The following is a 27,431-nucleotide window of genomic DNA, read 5'->3' as shown; positions in this document are numbered from 1 at the left end:
AGGATTTCACAGAATCTAAACCATGAGCAAATTGAGGGATGATTATATTAACCTTGGGGGTGTGGTGGCGCAGTGGGTTGGACCACAGTCCTGCTCTCCGGTGGGTCTGGGGTTCAAGTCCTGCTTGGGGTGCCTTGTGATGGACTGGCGTCCCGTCCTGGGTGTGTCCCCTCCCCGCTCTGGCCTTATGCCCTGTGTTGCCGGGTAGGCTCCGGTTCCCCTGCAACCCCATATGGGACAAGCAGTTCTGAAAGTGTGTGTGTGTGTGTGTGACCTTCTATTCACCATGGCAGTGGGTGGATTTACAAAGACTGAGTACTGAGAAGACTTCTGGTCTCAACTGTGTGCATGTTAAGTACTTAATTTCTCTTGTACCACATGATGGTCAGCACTTTGGACAACTCTGCACTCAGTGCGCTTCTTTTCCAGCAGAATACCTTAGCCCAGAGCTGTTTGCAAATCAGTGGATACTACCTTTAATTAGGGACATGTGTGGGCTGTAGAGACAAAAGTGGGTATTATTCTGTATCATACCAAGATAATGGTCAAGTACATTAGCTTTGACCGGAAACACCCATCTCATCTGGGCCACATGACCACCCAGCTCCATGTATCGCTAGACAGATTCAGAGATGTTTCCACATAACTATCAGCTCAGTAGGCACAGATTCAAGAAAATGTGCAAAGGAAGACAAAAACAAGAGCCACAGCTTAAAAGAGCTTTTTACACAACATTTAATTCTGGACATTATCATAGATATGTCATTTTTGAGAACAGGCTTCAGATTCAGCGATACAAAACATTCTCTCATTTAAGTCAGTACATTGTTTGGTCCAATAATATATCTCAAAGTAGTGGTTGTTCTCACCTTGATCAATAATGAAGAATGCTCAACACATGCTGTCTTTCACCTGTTTACATCTGGGTTAAGACAAGTTATGTGTTCTTGTATTTTTTAAATACACTTATCTAATAAGGCTATATTTTACAGTTATGCACCAACGCTACTTCTCTAAATGGGGAGCAATATATTTACACCTCTATTTACAAACTTCTAAAAGAAGAAAATAAAAAGGAGATCTTTTTGTTTTAATGAGCTGCCATAAGTGGCTGTACAGATTTAAAATATATAAAACAAATATGTACATATAGCTGCAACATATAGCTTATTGCCAATGCCCTTTAAATATATTCCCTATATCTTTTCTCATATTTCTCATTAGAGTCTGATTCAAGCCTGCAGCAAATTGCATCTCCAGGGAAAAGAACATCTTTCTCCCAAGAGTTTGCACTTGCAACTATTCCTGAATGAATGAATGAGTGGATGAATGGATGAATGAACAAATATCTCCTTTCTCCGCAGCAGCCTGACAATACAGTAACTTTTGCCCACTGACACGAGTTCACTCCACAGTGAACAACCCGCATCAACCTTGAGCCTTGCTCTCAAACAGCATCTTATAACGGCAGTCCTCATAAAATCCAAAAATAAATTTTTAAATATGCAGTCATCCTTTAAACTTCAGAGAAGTAGCTGTAACATGATTTTACAAAAAAAGACAGGGCCATGCTGAAAAAGGTGCAAATCACTTAACTAGATTAAAAAAAGAAATCCAAAATGTCAAAATAACTGGTAGTAGTTAAGTATGAAGTTGCTTTGATAGCCATTCTTTCTAGGGTAAACTATGATTTGAAAACATGCAACATTTCTCTTTCCTCCAATCCCAATTTTTGGTTGGACAAAGTGGTGCAATAAATTCTGACAGTCAAAAATGAGTGACCACACACGTATTTCACTCTATTTCAGATATGTATTTTTAAAACAAGTTCAAAATAATTTATCTACAAGAATTTGCTGACTAGATTTTCCCCAAGTACCACAGCTATGTAAAAATATTATACATTCTTTAGTTACTCCTGTGTGTGTAATATAGCTTCTGCCTATCTACTGCATTTTACCCTTTATGTAATCACGGTAAATGGGGTCAGTGGGTCTATGGGCAGAGGACACAACTTACTCACAATTGTGGAAATGTACTGCATTATGTCACCGTGTCAGATTCTACTGTAAATATGAACAGTGTAAGCAGACAGCTCAGTGCCTTCCCTGCTATTAAGTGGAAAGACTGCTATTAAAGACAGCTATATAGTCATAAAACCTGATTTAAAATGTTGGGTAAGATAGTGACATATTCACCTGACACCTTTTTGTCTTCGGAATGATGTGCGTGCCATATCAAGGTGGGACACTTCGCCTAGACATCTGGAATGAAGGCAAACCCTCATGTGGCTGCCCTTTGTCCTCATGTGTCTGACAAGCATGTAAACTCCTGTGATGTCTCAAATATTCAAAATAAATTTTCAGTACTGAACAAAACAAGTCATCTGACACTTTAATCTAATATGAATGGGATAAACATTTAAAACAAACTTCAGTAGCAGTAAAGATACAAATAGATTGTCTCTGTGAAGTAATAGCACTCCAGGGTAAAATGCATTCTCCTTTTCAAAAAATAAGTATATATTGACCCTTTTTTATTCTTTTTTTTTTTAAATTTATAACTTTTTCCATTAAGACTTGAGGGGCAAAAACAAACAATTCCAACTCTTAAGGCCCTCCTATGGCCAGTCTTATTGCTGCGCTTCTCTGCTACCGTCGCTCTGCCTGCAGCGTACACTGCACAGGCTGTTCCACTCGATCAGACTCTTAGGAAGCCCACCATTAAGTGCTTGCCCAGAACCTACCCTACATTCTGTCTTAGAATGTAATCTCTATCTCAGATGTTTAATTTCTAATTTTTTGCTTTAAAATTTCCAAGCCTTGACCCAGTTATGATTTATATAATTTTGTGGGACATATAATTTGAGAAAAAATAGTAATGGTGAAAAAACTTTCAGCTATAAAAAGAGAAAAAGAAAGAAATGCTACCAAATGCACATTATTATGCAATGTGTGGACTACAGAAAAACTCAATTTATAAGACAATGGAAAAATTTGATCTGGGGTGAAGATGTGCTAAGGTCATTGATGGCCGATGGAGGAAAGCCATCACTATCGCTCCATAGATGCTACAGGTGTGATTGCTGTTAAATCACCTGACAGCAGCTGACCTGGCTGGAGGTGCACAGCAGCCCATCCTTGGGGTGTCGCTGAATGTTCACAGAGATGGTCTTGTCACAGAGAGGTAGCTGAAGAACGCCATTTTTCAAGTTCATGTGGTTCTCCCTGGCTGCCAGGTCCAACTCATTGATTGCTGCCGACACTGGCCCGGGGTACGACATTGGCCCGGAACGGCCCAGGACAGAGACAGGCAGTGGCGGCCGGTAGAGACTGCTATCAGAGCCAGTGCACATCCTCCAAGAGGTGGTCTTCTCGTGCAACTTGACGCTGGAGAAACTCTGAGGGTCCAGTATGAACCGGCCCATTCCCATGGCCACACCTCTGCTGCCTGCACCCAGGTGGTGGAGCTGTGAGCTCAGACACAGGCTCATGAGCTTCAGGCTTTCTACCAGCTCCCCAGCTGCCCTAACAGAGCTCCGTGTTGAGCCTGTTGTCATGTTGTTGGAGCCACTGCTGGAGCAGTTTGATGGGCTGCCCTGGTTCTTAGTTCCTCCTCCTTCGCCTCCTCCTGTTCCTTCCCCTCCTGCACCACCTGCTCCACCCCCTGGGGGGCTGTCCTTGTCCGGCCCCTGGCTGGCATCCCCATGTGGCTCACCCTGTGCTCCCCCGCTGCTGCCACCACCATTGCCCCCAGGGTTCCCTGGTGGACCTTCACTGCTGTCCCTCCGGTTCCAGTTGTACCCGAAGCCTGAGTCCTTGTCCAGGCGCCGGCGGTGGCTTTCTGAGTCATCATCACTCGTCTCAGAACTGGAGCAGCTGGATCCACGACCCTGGCTTTTACGGCGGGGGAAGCGCTTGTGCGCTGTACCTGGAGACGCCATACTCATCTTCAGCCGACTCAGCTTGGGTGGTAGCCCCTCGTTCATGTCAAAGTCATCATCCGACTCTCCCTCTTCCTCAAAGATCTGGTTGAGCACTGGTGCACTCCGACGTGATGTCAGCCGGCTAGTCACCGAGGGAGGCTTGCGCCGCAGCACCACAGGGGCAGGCAGTGGTGATGGCTCTGCCTCCTCTTCCTCCTCATCATCCTCCTCCACCCTGAACAGGCAAGCTCGCTGCTTTGCGGATGCTACTGTTCCAGGCTTAGGTGGACCAGAGGTAGGAATTACAGCATGGGCAGGGACTGCAGAGGATGGTGGTGGGAAAGAGGAACAGCCAGGAACAGCAGGTGACAGTGGCAGAGGCTCACTGGCATCTTCACGGCGGCCCAGGTCTAACAGACCCTTGCCACGGTGCCCGTTGAGCAGGTTCTCTGCACTGCGAGCCGGTGACTGCGGACCACCTGCATGCGAAATAGATGAGGCGGCCAGGCTATCCTCAATGTCTTGGTGCATGTCAATCTTTGTGGGCCACGACTGCCTGAAGGCAAAACACAAAAACTGATTTAATATTTTATAGGAATACTTGCTGGAAACTAGTTGTATGCCCCCAACTAACACATATTACATGCACTGAAAATGGTGGGGGAACTGAAAATTTAATTTCTCAGAATAACCTCCCTTCGCTTTATCAACAGCTTCCCAAACAAGGAATTCAATTGAGAAGTTTCAGTAGGTCTTAAATGTCTGACATGTATTGAACAGAAGAATCAAGCACACAAATGATACATCTGGGAAAATTATGTACAGTTTTAAATAAGCTATGTAGCTCATGAACAAAGGAAAAAATTATTCGAAGACAGACATTTCTCATAAAATTGCACAAAAGTAATGACAAATGACAGCACTTTGTTCTTATTACAATTCCTCGCTCCTGAACATCGCATGATATACTGCTGTATAGCTCTGCTACTTGTGTGCATTACTACACAGCAAGAAGCTGGTTAGCAACCCTCTAGTGCGGTGAAAGAGGTTTGTCTCCACATCTTGCTTCAGCTATTTCACTCAAATACGGCTACCATGAAAACCAAAGCAAACAGTGAGACACTGAGTGGTGAAGAGAAATAAAGTCCACCTTCCACCAAATTCACGATTCTCATGCAAGTACTTTCCTTTATTCAGAGGTTAATATTAGGTTAACATGGACCTCTCCAAGGCGTGCCAGGTTGTATTAAATACGGCAGGAAGCTATAAGGATGACCTTTGAAACACCTGCTGTTTTCCGGAGTGATAATCAGACTACAAAAATCACACATGCCTGCTTGTTCTACAAACTACTACAGTGATTTAATATGCAGCACACTTGCACAACAAATGCACTTGGCATGGTGACAGAGCACAGCAACAGACAGCCTCTTTTCATATTTTTATTTGTATAAAAAAATACGAGCTTCAAGCTTTGCTGAAACTGTCAGATTTAGTTTCAGCCGTGTGGTTTAGACCCAGGCTCCTGACATGTTTCCGTCAAGAAGAAACATTCCCGGGGCCTCCTGCGACTTGGCACAGCGGGAGTTGCAAAGGACAAATGATAAAACAAATTTTACTGGAGGTTCCTGCTCCCGGCAATGTGCTACAGCTGAGCAGCTGGCCCTTCCCATTCTGACTCATACTAATTGTACCCATTGTTAACCCAGTGCCGATATGATTAAAAGTTGAAAAATGTGACACTGGACCCCAGCATTCAGATATCACTGTCAGGAAGTGATCACCCCTCAAATCTGTAATTGTCTGCATCAGGGACAAATTCAGGCTGGATAATTGAGAATGTACTTCCATATACTTAAAAAAGCAAGCAGTTGTGTTAACAAAATTAATAGTCACGGGCACATGCTTGATCTTCAGAAAGAGTTTGACCAGAGCTGCTGTCGAGATCACACTGCAGCACCTGAAATAAAGGTCACACCTCAAACTAAAATGAAATCTTTCTAAAATTGAAGTGGGTTTACAGCAAAGTGTATAATGAAAAAGAACATTCCTCCTACTGAATCCAACATCCTCCATCCTCCAGGGACAGATCAGAAAAACACTTCTGCCATGACCCACCTTGACTTAATCCTCTCCTATAGAACTTAACTTTGTAAGACCTGGCCACACAAGTCTTTGATTACACAATTACATTAGCTATATTTATTTTCAATTTCCCTCCATTTTCACTGCAAATCTTGTTTTTAATCACTTTCCTGTCTCATTTACAATTTCTATTCTCACCTCCCACAGGGAGATCTGAGCAGCCATTTTCTTCCTTCAAAATCACACCTTTCAAAATGCACTTAAGGTCAAATGAAAATATCTAGTGTTGTTAAAAGCAGCTTTTGCTTTGAAATAGAATTTTCTGTTTTGCACTGCCAGTAAATTTTATGGGAAAAATATATATCTTTAACGCCGAGTTGTTTTTCTCATAACAGTGCAAAGTACATTCCCGATACTCAAGCTGTAACCATGCTTGTTGTCTCTATCTGCCTAATGAGGCAACTAACAATTTTATTACACATATGGGCCACCATTTGAAAGCACCAATTAAGAGTACTGATCTCAGAACACCTCACCAACAACTCGGGGTTGTACCTTTCCTCACGGAATTTCAGTAGTCAAGGCCAAGTGAGGAATTAGCGATTCAGTCCTGCATGGTGCAGTAACATCACATCAATTTAAGGCTACTAAAAATTCTAGGAGTACTATGTACATTCCACATCAGTTTTACTTTTTTCCCCATAACATTTATGCTCAAAAAAAAAAAAATCCTCCTGTGTGAAACTGCATAATAAAAAAAACAAACATTGATCAATTGGCCGTGAGCAATTTAAGCACAAGCCTGTTCATGTGCTTTGAAAAGTCCCATCTGATGCAGTGAGTCAGATGTTCGCTGATAGCTCCTCTCCAAGGAGCACTAAACAGTCCTTAGTTTGCCTGAAAGATTTACCGCCCAGTGAAATGAACATGCTGTCCTAGACATATTTTAAAAAAAAAAAAAATCAGTGCATCCACCTTCCTACTCCTATCAGCCATTTCTGCTTCCTAAAACAATGTCTTGGTAAGTAACTAAAAACATGCATGTGAAACAGGTCTGAATTTTAATGAAACATGTTTCTCAGTTTCTCACTTCTTATGTGCATATACATAAAACATGTTTCCTCATGTTTTATGTATACAAGTTCTGGGCTCTAAACAGCATAAGAAGATAGGGAAGTGTCAATGTTCACTATGAATTCATGAGCTCCCTTTGTGTGGATTCTTGAGGATTTGTCAAGCGTTTTAATGAGAATATGAACTTTCCTCAGGCTAAAATTTGAACAGTAAATTGCTTAGTGTAAAGATTAAAAATGAAAATGTGTGTACTTTGTTAGCTATAAAACTTGTTATGCATTGAGACAGCAAGCACACACATTATACTTATAAAACGAAAAAATTTGGTGTACTCCTTTATGACTTATATTAAAAATTTAGGTTGTTGAAAACTGGTGTACATGCTGCATTTCTCTTTTTTACTAAATGCACCCCAGAATACTTTCAAAAGTGACCACCAATGCCGAAAACAATCTGTTCAAGCTATGACACACTGATACCTGAACTGGGCCTTGATGTTGCTGGGACTGGAGGAGCGGTTTTGGACCTCTTTCTCCTGTTTCTCCTTAAGGATCCTTTCCGCCAGCAGGAAGTATGTGGCCGTGATGTGATTGTACTTGTCAGCCTCCAGAGCCCTTCCAGGAAGACAGGCAGTTGACATTTAAAAAGCCATGAAGAGCTGAGTAAAGCAGGAAAGGGTTAAAGACTCCAAAGACAATAGAGGCTTTCCCAAATGAGTCACTATATCAAATAAGCCTACTCAGATTCTGAAAAATTACATTAAGTTTCTTTTTTATATAAACACTTTCTTCACTAAGGACATTAAAGAAAAAAAATCCCCTGAAGTACTGAGTTCCATATTATTGGTTATATCTTTCATTTCTAACAAAAGAAAGGAATGAACAGAATGAAACCAAATGCAGAGGTTTTTAAAGCCTCTGATCCTCTGTCTATATTTTTTGCCCAATTTATTTATTGTGGATTGTCTTCAATATGTTGTCAATCTGTTTGTGTATGTTTGTATGATGTTCTATTTTCCTGCAGTGTTCCTTACTCTATGATGGCCTCACGGTCAGCAATGTCCCCTAGAACCATGCGCTGGATGATGCTGTTATGCTCTTCCTCCGAGAGGTTCTTGTGGGACACCAGTGGAACGTTGTACTTGGTGGCGGGGGAGGGGTCCACTCCTTGCAGCCAGGCATGGTGCTCGATCTCATCAAGCGACGCCCGTCTCTTTGGGTCCCGCTGCAGCATACGATTGATTAGGCTGGGAAACACAAAAAGGAAATCAGGTTAGATGTGCGTAACTACTCTTCTCCTTCCTGAGGTGATGCTTGAACACTGACTGGGGTTGAAAAGAGGATAAACCAGCTGGAAGATATCAAAATGATGACAAGTAAACATCAGTACATATCCAGCCTGGCCCTCACGTGTTTTCTGTCAGCAGCTGGCTGATGTTATAACAACAACCAACATCTAGGAAAACGAAAGAAAATGCCCATCATTATCTTCACAGACAAGTCCACACATTTCTGTTTCACTAAGTTCAGTTCTGCGACAATTTGCCTCTTAAAAAGAAATTAAAACGCATGCCACTCAACATATCTTTTCTGTTCATGCAATAGCCAGCAAAACCTTTTTATTCAAAACTGCAACTAGCAAGAAGTACTACTCTCATTTCATTGTGCAACGCTGATTGGAATGTCAGGTTAGAAACTCAAAAATGACAGACACGGTCTTCCTTGCCAAACAAAGCTTTCTGGGTTCCAACATAGATTTTTGTATCGCTCTTCGCACTGGCTTCAGCGGCAAGCAGGAGACTAGTTTTGGTGGATATTTTTAGTGCGCTGCTTGGAGCTTTTCTGCCACTTCCTGATTTATGTTGGCTTGCACATAATAAAACAAACAGGCAGAAATATTTACAGAGGAAGCACATTGGGGGGCAGGGGTGGGGAGGACACATTGCTCTGCTTGCTTCACTTGACTTTCCATTCTTCCCAGTCTACTATCCCAACTTGGACAGCTTAAATATCCTTTAAGAAGTGCCAGTATATCATTCAACTGAAGGTAGTCCTGGCAAAAAGAAAAAAACTCCTAAAAATTAATATGTGCAGGTAATTTTTGACATCCAACCAGACTGACTCCACAGGTATTATTTTAAAAATGGCACGGAGGCAACCACAAGATCTATGCATTATAGATCTATACGGCAAACAGAAGAACTTCTGAATAATTTATAAATCCGAGGTTCACATCGATCTTCATTTTAAGACAAACACTAATGCTGTTTGGCTCACGGCCGAACCAGCAATCCCGTCTCTTGCTTCACGAGCACGTTGGACACAGTCATGCAGCACCAGCTCAGTCTCTGATTACAAAAAGCATTAGTCTCCTCCATCACAAACCGTTGTTTTGTTCTTGTAGTAGTGGCTCACAAGAAATAGCGTGAGAACATATGTTCGCGAAGCACATCTTGAAAGCAAACAAAAAAAGCTTGATTTCACTTAAATTGTTCCTCGCCATAAGCACACGATATTAATGAGGCATTCGTCCTATGAGTGCCATGTAAAATGAGGGCAGAAAAATTTTCCAGTAATTACTGAGAAATCATGCCTGACTCTCAGAGGAGGGCAAATACAAAACAGCTCTACACTGTGGTTAAAAAAAGTGGACATTTCTGGGTATCATAGCAGAGCTGCTTGGTTTTACATACCGCTACATATTTAATAGTGGACTACAAACTGTTTCCAAGGAAAAACTCATTTGAGTTAATTTGCTTATGCTGAGATTACCAGAGGCAATTTCAGCACCCCTGTTGAGCTGCAGTCAGTCTTGCTGGTGTCTGTCATTCCTCATATGTTCAGTCAAGGGAAAACTCTTCCATTTCCCAGCCTCCTCCTGGGCACTGGCTGACTGACAGCAGTAAAGAACAAGCGAGGCCATCGAGCGGTGCGGTAACGTTTCAGCTGATGTGCCAGGCTTTCAGTGTTTCTCGCTCCGAAAGGTCCCGCTCCCCGCAAGGAAATTAGCCTGCTAGCAGGGGAGGAGTTGCCACCTGAGGCCTCTCTGGTAATAATTTATCCACATTTGATTCAATGTTTTACTGTGAAATAGCAAACGTCAGCAGCACATAAGTGCTGTAGACTAAAAAAAAAAATGTGTAGATACACAAAAATATTATCTAAGATAATCCAGAAAAGCAGAGGGACTGTTCATCAAGGTAAAATGGCCAGTATAATAGTCTTTTCCTGTGAATTAAGGCTTTACTTTCAGGAATACACTATGAACTTCCTGTGTTATCCAAATGTGAAGAAAAGCAGGGCAAACAAAAAATGGACTTTGCCTCGTTCAAAAAGGAAACGGACTTCACTGAATATGACCAAGGTTGAGCAGTTGCTCTGGTTACTGTTTCTCCTCAGGAGACTAAAACTGAAGTTTTGGTCTCTGGTGTGATGCCAAATCGGTCAAAGGCTTGTCAGCGGGTGGCAGCAGGGAGCAAGACTCCGAGCCTGTGGTTTGTTGCTGACCAGGTCACACGGGACTGGGAGGAGAGATGAAACACTGGACAGCTGCCGATTACCAGAAAACTCCTGTAAGCCAACAACCTGCTTGACTGGTTGCATCAGATTCTTACGGTTTTGATGCAACCATGAAAAAAAAACATCAGCAGCGTTATGCTAGGTCAAGCATGCAGGAGTTTGAGGTCTTCAATGAAGCAAGACTCCTATCACATCTTACAGTAAACACTCGATTGAAATGCAATTAAAACTGGGCTGTACTCTGATAATGAGCTACAGTGCAGTTGCGACAGTGTAAGCCCAGTGTGCTACCTGCTTCATTAGCATATTAATTTAAGTTGTAAGTGGATTATAAAAATGTAAATGTGGAGTCAGACTTGAAATTGAAGGTAAATGAACCACTAAAAAGATTTCAGGGTATCAGAAATTAAATAAAGCTATGCTGGGTCTGGAAACTGGTAGTGTGTTGATTATGACAAAGGGAAAAAAATTTTATCAGCAGAGACACCAGCAAGTAATCAGAGCATCCAATCACTTCTTAAGCTCAGGAGGTCCTCATGCTTTATAAAACCAAAACACACAGGAGTGAGTATAGATGGAATAATTCCTATGTGTATGCACTGAAATCTTTGCTGAAAGTTAAACCTAAACTCCCAGCTGCTTATATCAAAAGACACCACTGAGGAAACAACCAGAAAAATTATGTGGGTTTAACCTGTTCAGGCCCAACATAAGGAAGAAACAATTTCACAAGAGCCACCTTTTATTTCAAAGCCCCTTATACTGAAATGCACACACAAGGAAGAAAGGCAAGGTGCTACAATTGTTATTCATGTACCAATAAGGTTAGCATTGATGAACACTGATGAACGACTTTTTGCTACAAAAAGTAGTTATTTGATTAATTGGTTACTGCTTTTCGTACTGATGTTCTCAAATCTTAGCACAGTCACTGCTAAATGTATGACTGGACAGCTGGAGACAGACCTCAGTGGACTTGAACTGTGAATGGCAGGGCTGTTAGAGCATTCGTAATGCACTCTTCAGCTTAATGTACCCATCGTTATCATCGCAATTAGCACAAAGATGGTCACAAGAGGACATGATTACACGTCTAGCATCACAGCGAAATGCACATGAAGTCTTCAGCTTCATGATTCAGTTAGCATTCAACCCATTAAACACACTGTACTGTAAGCAGCTGGTCAAAATTCTATTTGTTCGCCCGAAACAAAGATCAATGCAAGTGTAATTTATAAATCCTAACTATTCAGATACATTTCATGCATCTTGTAACCTATAAAAGAGGCATTTATAATGATTTCATTACAGAAACACCAGTACAAAACATCCAGCAGTGGTTAAACATTTAATGGCATTTAATGTGTAGAGTAAAAATCCTAAAAGTGAGAATATGTACAATGCAATCCTCAATGAAGTAGAGGAGGTGTGGCAAACAGCAGGGATCTGCCTGCTGTAAATGGGCAGGACTTCTGTAACTTACTCTTTGCATTCACTGGAGATGTGATTGGGCACCGTGTACTTGCAGTCCATGATCATGGTGAGCGTCTCGCTATCGTTGGCCTCTTGGAAGGGTGGTTGGCCACACACCAGCATGAAAAGGATCACTCCCAGACTCCAGATATCTGCAGGATAAGAAAGGAGTGCTGAAGTCCAGGATAAAACCATTTTCAACCCCAGAGAGAATGTATTAGTGAAGACACGTCATTCAGAGAGACAACAAAACCAACAAACCTTGCCTTACTTGTATAGACTCTTACTTGTATGTGATCTCTCCATCTCCTGTGAATTACTAGCTTAAGATGAGTATTATCTCAGCTTTAGATTACTGATTAGTCAGAGCTAGGAAGAATGTCTCAAGTAAAATGGTTTTATTTTAAGCAAATTTCTCATCACAGATGAGGCTAAACATTTTCAAATGTCTGAGGGCATAAACTGTCCATCTGCTTAATGATCTGAATCTTGCCCAGGCTGATCAAATTCCCAGAGTGAAAAGAATGACAGTATTACTTTCATTTTTAAAATCCAAGCCCTTCTCTTGCACCTCATTTAGACTGAAAACATCTGTTGGAGCTAGTAAAAATACATCCCTCAAGTTTAAACAAAGTCTACTTCAGCTGAGCTGACAACCCTGCATTTCATAAATGTGTTCTTAAAGTTAACGATGAACTGGAAATATATAACAAAGTTCCGAACAAATACAACTCATTCAAGTTGACATTCAGGAATAATTTCAACAAAATTGTTTTCATTTCTCTTTTAAAAAACTAAAACAAACATTACAATGGCGAAATTTCCCAGGAAGAGGCCCTAAGTAGACTCCACAGGAGAGGCGTGACGCACCTCTGCCCCTTGCTACAGCTTTAGCTTCTTTGACACTGCACCAACACTACGAAAACTGAGGTAATTAACAACAGATCTCCACATTTTGGAGTATCATGTTGCTATTGGTCCAATTTCCTCAGAAGAGGATGTTAAACTAGTTCACTGTGCTTATTATTACTGCATGAGTCCAATGAGATACGAGATGTGGCTGCAGTTTTCCACAGGAAGTTTGACAACAGTAATTATCAAACCTACCCCAGCATGCGTGTTCATGGTACGCCCCTGAGTACGTTGACATAACACACACATTCTTCATTGATTTGTGAAAGGATGCACACAGAGGAGCAGTGATGTATCAATATGTACGCGGGCAAAAAGCAGCACAAGAGACAAGCATCACAACAGTCCCAATTACAGCAGGGAGTCCATGTAAAACTCAACTCGAATCACATGCCACTCATCTAAATGCTGATGTAAATGTGATTATCATCTTTTGTAATGAGTGGTTCTTTCTATGACCTTTTGTGGGTTTTGGTGTGTACAGATGTGACAAATAAGCTACGAGGACAATTGTGTATTGTTGGTTTGATTGTGATAGGTATTGGGTATTATACATTATACAGGCAGTCCCTGAGTTCAGAACTTCTGACTTACGTACAACCTGTACTTACAAACCACCCCCTTACTGACCAGAAGGGTAATTTTGTCACTCTCAAGTAACAATCAAATGAAAACTTCATAATTAAGCCTATTATATTCAAAATTTGAGTTGCATACATGGTTTGTAGTAACAAATGGGCGCTACTTTGCAACACGCATCAAAACACTGAGCATCTACAGCGCTTTGTCGGCAGGGCGTGTGAGCCCAAGGTAGGAAAAAGACTTCCTTCTTTTTCTGTTAAGTGTCTCATGTGTTACTGTATTTGGCTTTATTTTTTTTGTTTTTACCCTCCTATAACCACATGGCACCAAAATGTAGATGTGACGCAAATGATAGTGATGCAAAGAAAAGGGAAACGATCACAATTGAAACTAAAGCAGAAATAATAAAGCGAAAGGTGAAACGCAAACAAACATTGGAAAAGCGAACATTAAAGTTTCTTTAATGTTTTGCGCGCATACACACTATCTCTCACTTCTTTCCAGCTGCAGAATCTCACTCCAGACAGCCCCCCCCCGCGTTTTCAAACCTTTGCTCTTCCAAGTCCTGTCCCTCATCGTTTCCCAACCATTCGTTTCACATCTCTTCAAAAACGACCACCCACCCTGCCCCTCAACCACGATTTCAGATCCTCGCCTCTATTCAGCTTGCAGACCAACCATTCGCCCGTCCCCGACCACGAGAACACGCCTAGTCTGTTGATTCTGAATAAACGATCCTGCATTTGGTTCCAGCCTCCTTCGTGTCCTCTGTTCATCATGACAGCAGTAACATTTATTATCTCTTTCTAAGTCTCCCTCTATTAAAAACACTGTATTTACATTTATTATTATTGTAATCATCACATTGTATTACTGTATTGTTATACAAAATGTTTTAGTGCATCGGGAAGTGTTTCTTAAATGTTTTTATTGCACAGAAAGGTACATAATATACTATATACAAAGTCAAACATTTGACAAACTGAAGTTAGATACCCACCATACCTAACTGTTCTGACTTGAGGACACACTGAGGACATGGAACTCATTCGTAATTCGGGAACTGTCTGTATATATATGTAAAAAGAGTTATTGTTGGATGAAAGGCATTTTCATTCGAGTATGACATCATTATTCATTGTATTTTGGGGTTGCTGATCTGGGGGGCAACTGGATGAGAAATATATGTTTACCCTCTGAAGTTGTGGAGAATCATTTTATAGAAATATTGATAAGATTCTGTTGCCTTTGTATAATGAGTTTTAGTGATGTGATGTTTTGTGTGATGCGTCTTACGGAGATATGCATTTGATATTTTTAAATATTCCATTAAAATTAAAGTTCTGTGGAGGGGGGGGGATCTTTTTTAATGAGTACAGCAGAAGATCCATCACTTTTGATCTGGGATGTCTAGCTATCTCCCTCCACCAGAGACAGAGACACTGGGTGGTCTTTATCTGCAAAGGACAGCTACACAGATGCAATTCTCCCTAGTAGGGGGAACAAGCTTGGGGGAAGGGAGGGAGAAATCACCTCCAGGGACTAGCCAAACTAAGATTTGTTTTGATGGTTGATTCACTGACACATGCTGTCAGATGCCCTATTAACCTAAGAGTCAATTATATTCACCTAGCAAAGAAGCTCGTCTTGGTTATGGTTGAGGGTGGCTTTGATCATCGTTCCCCCCCCAGTATTACTCATTGACTGCAGACAACCTGATAGTCTCCTTACAAACACCTTTCCATGTCATTTCTGCTAGCAACACATCTTAGATGAAAGTGTTACATTGCGTCTACCAGTCAGGTCATGCCATACCTACCAAATGGCCCAGAGTCAAAGCCTCCATCTCATAGTTACCTTGTGAGAAACACTTTCAGTCACTTCACTGCAGGCAATTCAAACAAGAGTAAAATGGAAAACTTTAAAAAGTACAAATGACCTTCAAATCACTTTCCCACCACAATGACATTTTCATCCTCAACATCTGCGTGTTGGTTCCACCTGTATGACACGGTCAGCAGGGATTCATCTCCAAATCAAGACCCACTCCATGAAAGGAACAAAAACAACAACTCATCCGCAGCAGTGCTGCTTATGGAAAGGTCTACAAATAGCACTAGAATGGAGCCATTCTGTAAAAAACAAAGCAGACAGTCACATCCAGACTCCATAGCTGGAGCTTCCATCTGTTGCCCCCTCCTAAATCTCCTACCATGCAGTAGTCTGCGTCAAAGAACCCATGTGTCCATAAACTCTACTTCATTACTTGTAGGAGCAACGGTCTGCACCGTAACGTAAAGATCAAGCTAAGAGCTCCCAGTAGCAGTTTGAACACAATGTCACCAGTGAATGTGACACTGCTATTGATGACCAGTGGTTAAAGATCATCTTGATGAGAATAACTAGTTATTCATACTATTCATTAGACCCACAAGGCCTTTCCATACTAATTCCAAGTCACATCAGCTTTAGTGCAAAGGGCAAAATGAAAACCACGAACAGAGGTCAAAATTCTGTTTTTGGTTCCTCCCAACATATCACGCCAAAGGAATCAGAAGCCAGTTAATTAACTGTCCCTGATCCTGTCCTACTGCACACAGTGTCCTGGTTTGCAGTATCCATGGCAACAAATCCGAAACAGCCGCAAGCCACGCATGAATGGAAGTATATATAGCTCACAGTGTGAGTAAATGTTACCATTTTGTGAGTGCTGTGGTTTATAACCATTGATGTTCCCTGTGTTTAGCTCTCGTTGAAACGGAGGTGCACAAATCTGGCCCTTGAAGGCCAGAGTGATGCTGGTTTTAGACCATTTTTATTAAAATAAAGAACATTTAACATTTACTTGTTTAGCAGATGCTTTTTTCCCAGAGCGACTTCCAATGAACTCTATGCAGTATTATCAGCCCACACACCTTATTCACCAAGGTGACTTACACTGATAGATGCACTACTTACACTGGGTCACTCATCCATACATCAAACACATGGTAACTTGAATTATCACCACTTAGAACAGACTACCCCAAGAAAGTGTACTATGATGGTGATGATATCTTGACTTCTATCTGCATACTCCAGGGTAACATCAACATTCGGAGTTAGTCGCCTTTCCAAGAAAATTTATGTAAGTGTTTGTCTGATATACAGCCGATAAACTGCTGGCTGATGACAGCTAAATGCAGAAAGGGATGCGTCAAAACAGGCCTTCAACCTTCATAAGAGCAACGAGCACTGTCATGGGGGGGCAGATACAACACGTCTAACAACTTCACTTCACTGGCTTAATGCAATGTTCACACAAATCTTCTAAACACACTTTGGTCACCAGAGAAAATAAAAACATGAGAATGTAGATTGTAAGATCTTTAAAAACTTACAGAAAAGCAATTCACCCACTTCAGGTTAATTTACTCCTGTCTTTAGACAGACTAAACCTTTTGCTTCCTTGACAGTTTTACATCTCCCCATTCTGGAGATGTATCATTGCTGATGTAACTGAAGACCTCCCAATTTGTCGTGTACAGAGGATGCAGATTATTCTCCTGTGTATAACAAGATATCACAATCTGATCAAACAGAGCTCTGTCCAGTTAGTAGTTAGTTACTATGATCTTATAGTGATGGTTCTGCATAGATACTGGCAAAACGAGCAGGGCACGGAAGCAAGTGCCCCGCAGGCTGCTGGCTATGCCTTGGCGCAGTGCTGCCCTAATCTTCCTGAGCTCATTAGAAATCCCTGGGCCATGTCAGGACTCAGCAGCCTGTGTTTGCGTCCTTTGATAGCAGACAGGCTGATTGAGGCAGACGGAGCAGGGGGTTCTTCACACACACGGACCAGGACACGCTGCCATGCTTCCCGTGCCGTGTCCATTGTGTTAACCTAATGCAGCCTTTCTCTTGTAGTTAGGTTTTGAAAAGTGGTTTTACACACCAAAGAGTTTCCAAACAAAACAACTCCTTGGCTCCGGAGCTACAGTAATTTCTAAAACTCAACAACAACATAACTTGTTACAAATTTCATTATTTCATATTTTTGATGGTAAACAGACTTTGTTAGGCAGCCAGTGCCAATTTTAGATATGGCAAAGCACAAGGACAAAGCAGGGCTGAGGTGGGAAAAACATCTGTAGAGAAAGTTAAATTTTAATAGTATCAGACCTTGTCAAATCTCTACTGTGATAATGCATTAAACAGCTGCTTTTATTTTGTCCTCCACTCCCTATACACACACAACTTTGTATGCCTTAAAAAGTTTTTACTATAAATACACACACTACAAAAGAACTTCCACATAACTTGATATGAAAGAAAAAGACTGCTAAATATACAACACAAGGCAAACACTCATATGATTTCTGGGAAATTGAACTGCTTTTCCTTTCCTGAGGTTTAGTCGCCAGCCTCTGCATTGCGTGTGACAGTAGATGAATCTCATTCATTTCAGATGAAGGTTTCATGTGGGCATCTGGTTTGGCTCTGTTAGCCGAGGCAGTTGTCTAGCGAGGAAAGCTTTGTCTCACATGGTTCTTTGTGTCACGAGCCTGATGTTTAGTGAGCCCAGCCCTGGGGACCCTCTGGGTGTGCAGGTTTTTTGTCCCAGCTAAGCTGTCTCAAAGGCTTGGGGACACAGTTAAACACAAGACAAATGATGAATAAACCAGGGCAGAAATGGGAGAGGAGGAATAAAATAACTGACCTGATGGAATCACCTGACCTGAATGTAAAACTGCAATGTTCTTTTGTGGAACTCAGCAGATCACAACCTCTTGAGTACTTTGCTGTAGCAGGAAGAATGATACTGAAGGCCAACATTTTCAAACTACTATATTACACTACTCATTAAACCGTCACTTAATTTCCTGATTTGTATTCTGAGCGCCAGTCTAAAAACTAAGTAGAAAATATGAAGGTAAACTGACCAGGTGAGAAATGAAAACTGCACAGTTCAACTGCATTCAAGACTAAAAGTGTAGTTTTGCGAGCCACTACTTGGTCTAGTCACACAAAAGTCCAGGTCATCACACTGCTATGCTCCAAATAATTGAGGAAAAACAAGGGAGTTTTTCAGCAGTGAATGTAGAAAATGTTACTGCAATACAACACTGTAGGTGAAACGCCAGCATTGGACCAAATGACCCAAAATTAAAACACAGGTGTCAAGTTTGACAGTCTCTGGTAAAAGCACAACGCTTCCTTCACGTGGCTCGGCAAACAAGAACCCCTCACAACACACACATAAGTGCATTCATTTAGCAGATGCTTTTCTCCGAGGCCACGTACAATAATTAACTGGTATTCAGCAGACAGCTTTGTCCAAGGTGACAACACACACACGTGCCTCAAGTTCTACGTATGACCCTGTACCTTACACAGGTAATTATACAACAATTCCGGTACCAGTCCCTGACGAACTGCCCTGCTACCAAGGTCAACGTGTTTCTTCATGTTCTTACCTGGCCCTGCTCTTGGTCAGAGAGCCGATGCCAGGAATTTGCCACGGCAGAACGCTTGCAGCATATGCACCGCAGCAGTGTCTTAATTAGGGGCTGCCCATTTGTCACCTTGCACATACCCTGCTGCGGCAAGGTATTGACCCGAATCCACCTGAATGCATCCAGGCTGGCTGCGCTCCAGACCGCAAACACGAGCAAGGAAACCATCCCACGCACCTAAAGAGAAACTGAAATGCTTGGGGGAAATGGGACTTTCCCATTAAAAGATCCCATCAAACAAAATGTACACCTTTTCTGTTCCCCATCTCAATTATTCAGGAGATGAAGATCAATGTATTCATGTGCTCCTTTGATTTTACATGCATAGTTGCTCAGAAATGGTGCCATCGAAACTCTAACTTTGCTTCATCCTGAAAATGAGGCTCGACTCAGGGCTGGAGGAATTGGTTTAGTACAAACTGCATTTTGTAGAAACCGCACGCTATACTGATGAAAAGAGCATGGTAATATTACAAAGACCACTAAAGCTGGGTTTACTCTTCCTGATGCTGTGGGACCAGTTTTCATCTTTTTCATCCTAGACATCCTTGTGTCTCTTATGGTTCAAAGCAGCACTTTGTTGCTTTATCACACCCAACTGTTTCATGAACCAACAGTAACAATAGTTCTTTTCAAAGACTTTAAAAAAAAAAAGAAAAACAAAAAAACCCTCTGGCGTCAAAAATGTTATGATACTGAGAGATGACTCTTACCCCTAGTCCCGTATTCTATACTCACCTTTTGTGTGCCAGCTGGCATCAAAGTGCCACTAGAACACACCAGCTATCGACAAAAAAAATTACTGGACACCAGCCTCGCAAAAAAATGTTTCATATTGCTCAAAGGTTACATAAGTTGTGGTTTAAGTTACTATACAAAATTCAAATTCAGAATGTTGCCTACTGTGCATAATTAAAATGAATGGACAGTAGTCTATCCAGTAATTACTATTAAACCTGTACAAAAAATTCAGACTCTAGTGTCCAAAATCAAACACACACACAGAAAATTTATGAAAAGCATTTCCTTCCTGCTCTCTAGAAAACAAAGATTATCAGTGGTTCCCCCCTCAACTTCTCTGCTTACACCAACTGAATGTTATTACTGCATATGGACCAAACACAGACATCAACAAAGCCGCATGCTCCGTTTACACTGACAATGGTACCATTCTTTTCACAGAACAAACTTGGCATCAATCTTGTCAAGCTGCCTAAGAGGAAGGTACAAAACTTCATTTTAGTCACAGCAAAAGACAGGACAGGCCTTGGGACAGCCTGATTTGGTCTTCCAACAGCAATACATTCCAACAGCAGAATTCCGTTCAGCGCTGTCCGTATTGTTATTCTTTAATAGGGGCCTGTCTTGGAGGACTACGCTGCACACTGAATTTTTACTTTACTGTGCCTTTAATTAGAGCCGTAAAAGCACAGACCATTCAAAGTAATCCATAGTACACTTCTAGATTAAACAAAAAAAAATATATATATATATGAATATCATCTGATACTTCAAAGCTTTTTTAAACACTTCTGCCTTCTGGAAATGCTTAGAATAATGTATTTGGAAGTGTGACAGAATTATAACTGCTTCATTCAACATGTTACGTGAAATAATATTACATAAGACGGTGGCAAGATGTGCCTATGATGCTTATTTTATGGTATAGGTCATCCTTTACTCCTCCTTGATCTGATTATTAAAGGACAGCCAGTTTCAAATATTGTGAATGATTCCACAAATTCTTGTTTTTATCTGAAGTGTGAGGTGGGTGAAGGAGCACACCACTGTGCCAGACATTTACACCACTATGCATTTCAACTAAACCATTCCTGTGGACTCTGCTGACAGGAACAGCAGCAATTTCCCTCCAGACCTAAAACTGACTTTCATGGTAAATGTCCAGCGTGTTAACCTTCTCCCGCAATCTTACGTTACATTTTAATGATGAAGACTTTTGTACAAATAATTCAAATTAAATTTCAAGTTACATAAATGACTCAACTAAAACCAACAAAATCTGCACAACTAGTACTTCCCTACTGTGTTTCACGCTGCCACAAAAATGTTTGTTATGGAAGCATTTACACAAAAAAGTATCACCTATATTATTTAGCCTAACGTATCTTGGAAAGGCATTAACTACAGATCAGAGAATCAACAGTTTAAGTAAGTGGCCCACACCTTGATTCAAAGACAACTATGTAAATGAAAAACACTACCCTCTGTGTACTTGGAATGTGCCAGCAGTCATGCACATATATACACATACACAACCTCCCAGACTTCCCTCCGGCAGTGCTGGGGAAAACTTGTTGGCCTCCTGGGACTGAGCTGAATTCCAGACATTGGACTCACTCGTCTTTCCCCAGGAATGAGCGTCACAGAGGAATCCGCTGTCGTCACCTTATGGCACCGCCCAATGACTCTTGGATCCCAAGGTGTGGCAGAGAGGGGGACATTAATAATTCAATGTTTTATGGGGATCAGTATCAAGCATTTTGACTGTCACTTATGAGTCAAACTCAGCCTTTAGAGTTTTTGTAACAGCCTCAGGACACAAGCTTCAGACTCATTCATACATGAGCAGAGCTCCTGAAAAAAATTAAAACATCTTTGGCAGTCTCTGAAAGATGCATTTACGGCCCACCCCAAGATCTCGATGCACAGGATGGTGGATGTTGGCTTGCAGTGTGTTGACTACGCCCAAAAACACAGGGAATTTCTGCCCAGCACGTCTCAACTAGCTATGTTTACTGTAGCACAACCTTGGTCGATGGTGCAGGGTGGAAGACAACGATATTTACACCCTGTAATCCTCTGCAGAGTCAGGAACCTTCTACTAACAACAGAAGTCGACTGTGGTTCGATCTTTGCACTGTCAATACCTAAACTTAATCAGAGAACATCACTAAGTACAAATAAGGGCCAATCCATTCCTTGGTTTGTAACTGTAAATAAATCAACCTCCCTTAGGAGTAGCATCTCAGGACAAATCGGCCTACTTTGGCTATTTTGCTTCATTTCTTAACAAGAAACAGAATCGCATATACATATACCAGACAGTAAGCAGAATCAAACAATTCATTGCCGCCTGGAACGAACACCTCCTGAATTCAGGCCTCCAGAACGGCACTTAATAGCCCGGAAACACAGGCTGGAGGATTGAAAAATAAAACAAGCTACAAAGAACAAAGTTACATTTTCGACTTCTGACCATCAGGTGCAATTTTAGGCCTCAAAAGCTCAGAAGTTTGGCACCCAGCATCTACATTTGATATTATGCGCCCATGCAAAGAATTTCCTTTCTGCCACACCAGGCAACACTATACAGCTAAAGAGAAAGCTTTGGCAGCCAATTTCAAGCTTGCTGAGTTTCTTTTCCATTTGTCTATGTACACAGAATGTCTTAAAATATAAGCAGTTTATGGTAAGTTATTGTAAGCTGAGTGGCCACTGCACCTTCATGCTATTGAAAAGGGCATCAATCTCACTGGAGTCAATTTCTCAACCAGAGACAAATATATCAAAGTCACCACTGGCTAGACTGCAGTCTAACAAAAAGTAACCCAGCAGGGGCACTTTAATCAGAAAGGTGATGAAACACCCAAGAAAACCACTCTGACTTGGTTATTCACCCTAAATGCACCCTCACCCACATTTTGGGCATACACTATGGAAATGGACAATAGCAAACAATATACATTTTAGTTTCTACTTTAAAATATTCTTTCAACACCTGTGTGAACCTGAACAGATTCAAAACACTTTCTCCAAGCAATTCATTGCCCTGGTGGAAGTTTGTGAACATGGTATCTACATAGGGGTTTCTCCAGTATGGGTTTTTTAGGTTTGTGCTGATAACTTCTATATTTGGACCATTTCAACTGATAGCGATACCCCAGCACAGCCAGCCATGAAATACATACCAACATCAGAAAACAGCCATTGAGACAGCTAATCATTAATGTCTTAAAACTGTTTTACAATCATCTCTGGAAAACCATTTGAAATTACCACACTGCTGACTGATCAGTGACCTATGAAAGATGGTTCATTAGTATCTCATCTGGTGTCCACGTCTTTCGTTATGCATCATCCTTGAAAAATACAATCTGCCAATACCCGATGCTGTGTTTAAGCCGCCTTGGACTGATACTAATTGTGGGCTTATCCATCAGGACCTCCCTATTTATATCCCATCCATAAAACCGCTTAACTTAGTATTAAAATAAAAGGGAAAAAATAAGCGAAGCAACAGTAGTGGAAATTAAAATAAGTTATACTACCCAGTTATGAGGACGTTTCTTGGTCTAGCAATATTCACACTGAGAATTTCACTTTGGTGCCATTTAATAATCCAAAACCACCTTACCTACAGCCGGTGCATCATACTCATCCCCTAGCAGGATCTCAGGAGCCGAGTAGGCCAGGGAACCGCAACTCGTGGTCAGCTTCTTACCAGGCTGGAACTTGTTGCTGAAGCCAAAGTCAGTAAGTTTCACTAGACCCTGCTTCTCAAAGAATACCACATTCTCAGGCTTGAGGTCACGGTGGACCACATGCAGCCGGTGGCAGTAGGAGATGGCATGCACAATTTGGGCAAAGTATTTCTTGGCCAGCTCTTCACTGAGCCCTTCCTCGTGCTTCATGATATAATCGAACATGTCTCCTCCGTCACCCAACTCCAGGATCAGGTAGAGCTTAGTCTGGGTGTCAATGACCTCATAGAGGCGCACGATGTTGGGGTGCTGCACCAGCTTCATGCAGCGAACTTCCTGGAAGAGGTGGCCTGTAGCTACACTGTCCAGTTTGGTCTTGTCGATGACTTTCACTGCCACCTTCTCCCCTGTGAAGACATGGCGGGCCAGCTTGACCACGGCAAAGTGGCCACGGCCTAGGGTCTTGTCCAGGTCATACAACCCGGCGATCTTGCCATCGTATCCACGTTTGAAACCTGCCATTGCTGGTTTTCTGTTGATGTAATGGGGAGATTCACTGGGTCAGGATGCTCCCATTTACTTGAGTAAATCTGTGATCAAGCTGGGGCCCATGGTGCCAGCTTTCAAACTGCCCTGCATCATGTTGGAGAGGGAACAAGAAGGAAAATGTTAAATTGCAATAAATATAGCCTTGTTAGGTATACACTATTCCTCTGACCACAGTTTGAGCTACATTGACCACTGATTAACTTTCACATGCTGGCAGGATATATGTAACTGAGGCCACTTCCCCATTGAGCTCAGAGAAAGAAAATTTTGCCGAGAGACATCGATGACAGATTCACCATTAGCTACTCGCGTCATGTTGTGTGACCTGTACAGTATTAAGAAAGCAATCAGTGTGAATGGAATGCAGTGAGGCATCCAAGAGGAGGGAAGCTGACATGTAATTCATACATTGAAACTCAGTTGAGGGCAATGAGCAATTTTAAGCATATGGTACACATGCAAATGAAAAAAACGCTTTAATCTGCCAAATTACCTGAAACAGGAACCTGTGCTTTTTAGAAAATGGCATGAGGCATATCTAATAACCATTAAAATGTTTACAATCTTTAAATTGCACAATGAATAATGTACCAAAAATTCAAAGTCCATAAAATGTAACAAACTGTACCTACCAAAAAAGAAAATCCATAATTCACACTGAGACATCACCTAGAGACATCCAAGCACAGACTTGGAAGCAACATGCTCGTGCATTTCAGCTATGACAACTATGAGCAGTTGCACAAGAACTGACAATGAACCACCTCGAAGGAATTCTCTACTCAAGTGAGATCAGCGTATAGCATCCAACAAACGGGATGCTCTTTGCAAGCCTGACACATCATCGCAGGGAGACATTGTGCAATAGTACAAATGAAAAGCAATACAGCTTTCTTATATGAAGGCAATCTGTACCATTTCTGGAGGAAAAACCAGTTGAACAATGTTACAAAGGCTCCCATGCTGTAGTATGGCCCGACTGTTAAACCTAAGATCAAAATACATATGCTTAACCACTGCACTACCCACGTACAAGAGAAGGAAGCTTCTAGTTTAAATGTTTGAGTAGGGGTCTAGCAGAGGTGTCCCAATCAAACTACACCATGCTGACAGAGTGACTACATGCAGCTAAACTGGCACCAGCCATCAGCACGAAATATCCATCAGGATCCATATCGATTTCCCCTTGTTAGCAAATGAACTGAGGCCAGTGGGACTGCTGTCAAATGAGCACAAGGACAAAAAGCTCATTTACCAACAAGCATAATTCAATCAAACTGAATTAACCATACAGTGGCCTGAGGATTACTCGATTGGGAGACGGCATGGCTTTCATTATTCCACGTTATGCTTTCTGTGCAAGATTTTGTTTGCTGCAAGACATCTGTTGCACGATCGGAACACAAAAAAAGCACTGTCCAGATGATTTCTGCATTTGCCCTGAACACAAAGCAGGTATGTCAGATTTTTTAAAGACTGTTCCTGATCAAATCACCAGGCTGCCCAACAATTTGAGGCTTTATGAAGAACCACAGACGTACAACAGTACGTATAATATGAAAAAGCACTCGTTTTGCAAAAAGTATAAACACCTACTAAGTCTACATATGACCGCCTCCATCCAATACATATCAAATATGTCGAAAGGGAATTAACGGAAAACCGAAAGTATGATGTGTACCTTCTAAGAAATATTTACTGTAACATATCTCCACTACTTAGAACCACCTAAATAATTATGTATCATTCACAATTTAAATGCAAATGGTAAATCATGTCAACTTAGATATTTTAATGATTAAGTATCATCAGTTGTCAAAGCATCCTGTCGATTTTACAAAAAAAATATAGATTACCATAGTATTTCATTAATTTCTCTGAAAGGCATGCAAAACCCAAGAGTTCATACATTATTTAAGTATACACAGTGGCCAACAGTAAATTCGCAGTTCGACACGCCCTACAGAGGTGCTCGAGATACTCGATATGGAGCGGAGCAGAACAGAATGTGCACTTCAGATATGAGACAAGACTCCCAAAATAAATGCTTTGGTTTGTCATGTTGCAAGTTATTACCTCATCTAAGGCTTACTTGTATGCGTCTGACTTTCTGGGCTACTTCTGTCAGACAGAGAATCTGCAAAGCAACAGTGCCTGCAGAGGTCATCTGTGACAGAAGCAGAGTGAGCGTCCTACAAAACGGCACGTCTGCCCACCTATATCCGTCCACCTTGTATGTATGTCAACATCAGCCCGGTGCATTCTGGGAAAAATTGTCAATCAGGAAACGAGCCTCATGAATGCATTAATCCCCCTGCTGTTTCCACACATATATGTCAAAGCCAAGGTTGGAATGAGTGTTTGGGGTCCAGATGGAAGACCAGGAAGCTCCAAATGACTCCACCACCTTGTCTTTGTTCTTCTGCTGAGGTTACATCTCAACCATCATTCCTGCACCACTGAAATTCAGGTTGGTCATCATGAAGAGTCCAACCCTGAATAGGTCCATTTCTCTTCTTGAGACCATTCACACTGAGTCTGAGGAACCTGTTCTGGTTCTTCTATCCGACATCCACCTGTCATTCCTACAGAAATAAATCATTTTGACAAATAATATGCTACAAAAAAATTCAGCCTGACACTGACAGACACAGAGAGAGAGAGAGAGAGCACTATGAATGCTGAGGGGAATTTTAACAGCTTCCGCGAGAAGCAGTTGGTTGCTCACGTTCAGTTGCGAAGGAATTCGCTCCAAAACAAATAAAATTCAGAAGTTGAGAAAGAGGAGCTGGAGCAGCACTAACTAAGCAGGCGGGCCCTCCTCCAGCACACCCGCCCTGAGCGCCCAGGGCTGTACGCGGCCGCTGGAGGAGCCGTGCGCGGGGTCGGCGAGACGGCCGATGCCAGGCAGGCTGTACAGAGTCTAGTCTATACCGGGCTTGTGACGCCGGAAATAAAAACACAGAAAATGAAAGTGTGCGGAAAATAAATACGTTTTAAATTATTATTTTTTTTTTTTTTGCCTTTTTTTTTAAATTCAGCGCTCGCGGAGCCTTTGTCAGCACGGCGGCTCGGCTGCGCGCACACACTTACCCGCTTCGCCGAAAAACAATCATCTATCATTTGAGCTGGATGGCGGAGATTATGGAGCTCAGGCGGAAATGAGGTCCCTCGAATTCAGAGCGCCCGAGAACGTTCCGCGGAGACGGCTGGGTGGCTCGTATTTCAGCGTTTTATCGTCGGAATCCGTCTCATTGATGTAAACACAGGAAGGCGCTGCTACCGCCGTGCTCCGGCAGCGCATTACTGTCTCTCCTGCGCCTCGCTCGACACTCTCCGCTCTCCTCCCTTGCGCGACTGCGGCGGCGCACAGGCG

At 41.9% G+C, this 27,431-nt stretch overlaps 1 protein-coding gene across 1 annotated transcript; it reads right to left on the bottom strand.

Moving 5' to 3' along the window:
* Window positions 1-725: 725 nt before the first annotated feature.
* snrka (SNF related kinase a) lies at window positions 726-27,431 on the bottom strand. The gene is made up of 6 exons (XM_029259976.1): window positions 27,149-27,431; window positions 23,440-24,139; window positions 12,086-12,227; window positions 8,118-8,330; window positions 7,564-7,698; window positions 726-4,481 (listed from the first exon to the last, which is right to left on the bottom strand). Exons 2-6 carry the CDS (start codon window positions 24,026-24,028, stop codon window positions 3,089-3,091), a joined length of 2,472 nt encoding a protein of 823 aa, XP_029115809.1. The 5' UTR covers window positions 24,029-24,139; window positions 27,149-27,431; the 3' UTR covers window positions 726-3,088.

This window comes from Scleropages formosus, chromosome 18, assembly GCF_900964775.1.
Source record: "Scleropages formosus chromosome 18, fSclFor1.1, whole genome shotgun sequence".
Classification (NCBI taxonomy): Eukaryota; Metazoa; Chordata; class Actinopteri; order Osteoglossiformes; family Osteoglossidae; genus Scleropages; species Scleropages formosus.
Note: the sequence above shows the minus strand (reverse complement) of the source record. Positions and strands in the feature narration are given on the sequence as shown.